General features: G+C 45.4%; 1 protein-coding gene across 1 annotated transcript in view; it reads right to left on the bottom strand.

Annotated features, from left to right (window-relative positions):
- Positions 1-579, bottom strand: part of LOC107559796 (nuclear pore complex protein Nup205-like) — a gene marked incomplete at its 5' end in the record, with an annotated part of 16,836 nt that extends 16,257 nt beyond the window's left edge. Inside the window, 2 exons of the mRNA XM_016243760.1 lie at positions 47-240; positions 399-579. Coding sequence (XP_016099246.1) covers positions 47-240; positions 399-579 — 375 coding nt within the window. The remainder of the gene's footprint in view (positions 1-46; positions 241-398) is intronic.
- Positions 580-582: the final 3 nt, after the last annotated feature.

The following is a 582-nucleotide window of genomic DNA, read 5'->3' as shown; positions in this document are numbered from 1 at the left end:
TATGACGTATCATGAGAGCTAAAGTAAAATTGATTTTGAAATTAACAATAGCCTGAGCTATGAAAGGCGTGATACCTGCACCCTGCGGAAGCTGTGACACGGCTCTCAGAGACAGAGCCCAGGCCAGCTGCACCCCTGCCTGCAGTCCAGGAAGCTTCCAGGCCTGACCCTCCACCAACCGACTGTGCACCGCTGCCACATACTGCTTCTCCGTCAGTAGAGGCAAGGCCTGGAGCAAGTCTAATGAACACACAAAAAACGGGTTTGTGAAAACATAGTATTTCCTACTCTACTAGGAAATAAACAACCTATATTTTCTATTAATCATACTTATATGAGTGTGGATCATTATAAAGCATTTATAGCTACCAAAGATGGTCACAATAAAGCATGAATACCTTCTCTATCCTCTGTTCCTTGCTCCAGAAAACTAACATCTAGGCAATAAAGCAACGCCATGACTAAAGCAAGGTTAACGCTATCCAATGAGCCATCAGCTTCGGCTGTCACCGTCTCCAAGTGACCGATGAGGGTCATGGTGTCCTCTTTGCTTAGAGGTGACTGGCATGTCCATGCAAACAA

Source organism: Sinocyclocheilus grahami, unplaced genomic scaffold (genome assembly GCF_001515645.1).
Source record: "Sinocyclocheilus grahami isolate Dianchi unplaced genomic scaffold, SAMN03320097.WGS_v1.1 scaffold22.1, whole genome shotgun sequence".
Taxonomy (NCBI): domain Eukaryota; kingdom Metazoa; phylum Chordata; class Actinopteri; order Cypriniformes; family Cyprinidae; genus Sinocyclocheilus; species Sinocyclocheilus grahami.
This window is presented reverse-complemented; position numbering and strand designations above follow the sequence as displayed.